This window comes from Alligator sinensis, unplaced genomic scaffold (genome assembly GCF_000455745.1).
Source record: "Alligator sinensis unplaced genomic scaffold, ASM45574v1 scaffold619_1, whole genome shotgun sequence".
Taxonomy (NCBI): Eukaryota; Metazoa; Chordata; order Crocodylia; family Alligatoridae; genus Alligator; species Alligator sinensis.
Window position 1 is genome coordinate 1078650 of NW_005842134.1, and position 1976 is coordinate 1080625.

The 1976-nt window shown below is 55.1% G+C and overlaps 1 protein-coding gene across 1 annotated transcript in view; it reads right to left on the reverse strand.

The window, feature by feature from the left end:
* SHROOM4 (shroom family member 4) overlaps positions 1–1975 on the reverse strand; it is a gene marked incomplete at its 5' end in the record, with an annotated part of 63199 nt that extends 61224 nt beyond the window's left edge. Inside the window, one exon of the mRNA XM_025205951.1 lies at positions 1928–1975. Within this exon, the coding sequence (XP_025061736.1) occupies positions 1928–1975 (48 nt within the window). The remainder of the gene's footprint in view (positions 1–1927) is intronic.
* Position 1976: the final 1 nt, after the last annotated feature.

Consider the following 1976-nt stretch of genomic DNA (forward strand, 5'->3'; position numbering starts at 1 on the left):
TCTTGATACTCAGCCAAAGTTCCCTGTGTTTGGCTCCAGCTCTACAGCCTCGGTGATCCCAAGCAAGACAATCACAACCCCTCCTCAACACTGATGCTTTTCAGAGGCTTGTAATGTTTTGCTTCCCACCCTTAAATCCAGCTTCAGAGTCCCTTAGCCAGGTACAGGCATAGAAGGAAGTTCTCTCCAAATCCAACCCCTCCAGCCTTTCTGGTGCTTCCCTCTAGAAGAAAAGTTTTTCTCTGGTTTGCCAGCCTCTTCTTTTCAGCAAGCAGCACAGAGAGCACAGCTATGGTCCTTCCAAACAGTCAGGCCACTGAATCTATCCACTCTGCTCCCTTGGGCAACCCTGAGAGCCTAACTTAAACAGCCTGATCTGCAGCTTGCAAGCAGTGTGCATTTTTAACTAGTAATAAAGCAACCTCAGGTGTCAGCCAGCTGGAATGGTTCTATGCAGGTTGGGCCATTTCCACTGGGGAGGGAGGGGGAGAATGTCCTTGAAGGAGGAATTAAATATATTAACAGGTATCTACAGCCAACACTAGGGTCTTATTTAATCTTCTTTTCAGCCTCTTACACAAAGTTATCACTCAGTGCAGAGGGGACTTTTGCAGCACGACACACCTCAGGTGCATGAGGACTTCCACCCAGGACCCCTGGCACCCGATGCCCAATCAGAACTGAAACTGGTTATGTAAGAGTGAGCCTGTTCCTGGCTTTTGTAGATGGCATAGGCCTCATCCCACCCATGATCTCAGTGCAAAACCAATTAAACACTTGTCTTCTCCACTGCCACGCTGCCTCTGTGGAAGCTCATAGCTCTAGGCATTTACGTCGACACTAACAAAACACTGCTCAGTTTTGCAGCTGTCCCGCAGAGATCTTTGTAGTGAAGGGGAGGGGGATCAGAGCCATGTTCTGCCCAGTGAAAAATAAGAGCTCCAGTCCTTCCTTCTGCTAGGCACAGTGATGGGGACCCTAAGGTAATGGAGAATGTGGTGGAAGGGGAGGGGAGAGAAACAGGGACCTCCTTCCCTCTCCAAGCAGCTAGAGGTTCTGGGGGAAGAGACAAGAGTTCCTTTGCAGCAAAGAGAGGGTGGAACTTCACATCTGTCAGACACTTGTTAGCCAAAGGCCGATCACCAAAGGAAACACTCCCAAGCAACATCCAGGGAGCAGTTCCTCCTTTCTAGGGAGCTGGTGGCAGGGAGCTGGACACCTCTGGAGCAGCAGCTGTCCCACCTCACCGACTTTTACATCTACACCTGCATGCTGGGTCACCAATGAGCCAAATACAGCAAAATAAATAGAATACAGCCACCACCACCCCCAACGCCAACCTCCACCCCCCAGTCTGCAGAGGAAGAAATGCAAGGGTTAGTTTCTTCAAGCTCATCCTTGTTCTCATGCTACATACAGGGATGAGCTAAGAAGCAAATTCAAACCCAGGCTCCAGATACAGTAGGAAGAGGGGAGAGGGGGAGAAGTCCAAAGGCAACTGGGCATCATGTCAGGGGGCTGCCAGTTTTGGGCAGGGGGCACAACTGTGCTTTTCTTCACGCCCCTCGGGGCAGTCTGGGGCATGGCACTGGGAAGAGGGTTCTTAACTCCCTGATGCCTTGCCAGGCCCCTCTCATGCAAGCCCCGCCACAAGACCGCCCGCACCAGCCAACCCCTGGGAAGCGCCCAGCTCTGTCACCGACTCGAGGGGGGAAGCTCCACGGCCTGCCCCCCACTGCGGGCAGACTAAACCCTGCCAATGGTGCCCTCGTGCCCCCGGCTTCCTCCTCCGAAGAGGGGCCGGGGCGGAGTCGGAGCGCGCCCCCATCGCCCCGCGCAGCTCCAGCCGCCCTGACAAACCCCCCGCGCAGCTCCCCGGGGCAGGGCTGGGCTGGGCGGGGACCCCTGCCCCCGGCCCGGCTCCCACCTTGGAGACGAGGAGCGGCTCGCCGTGCTCCAGCCCGCCCGTGAGGGTG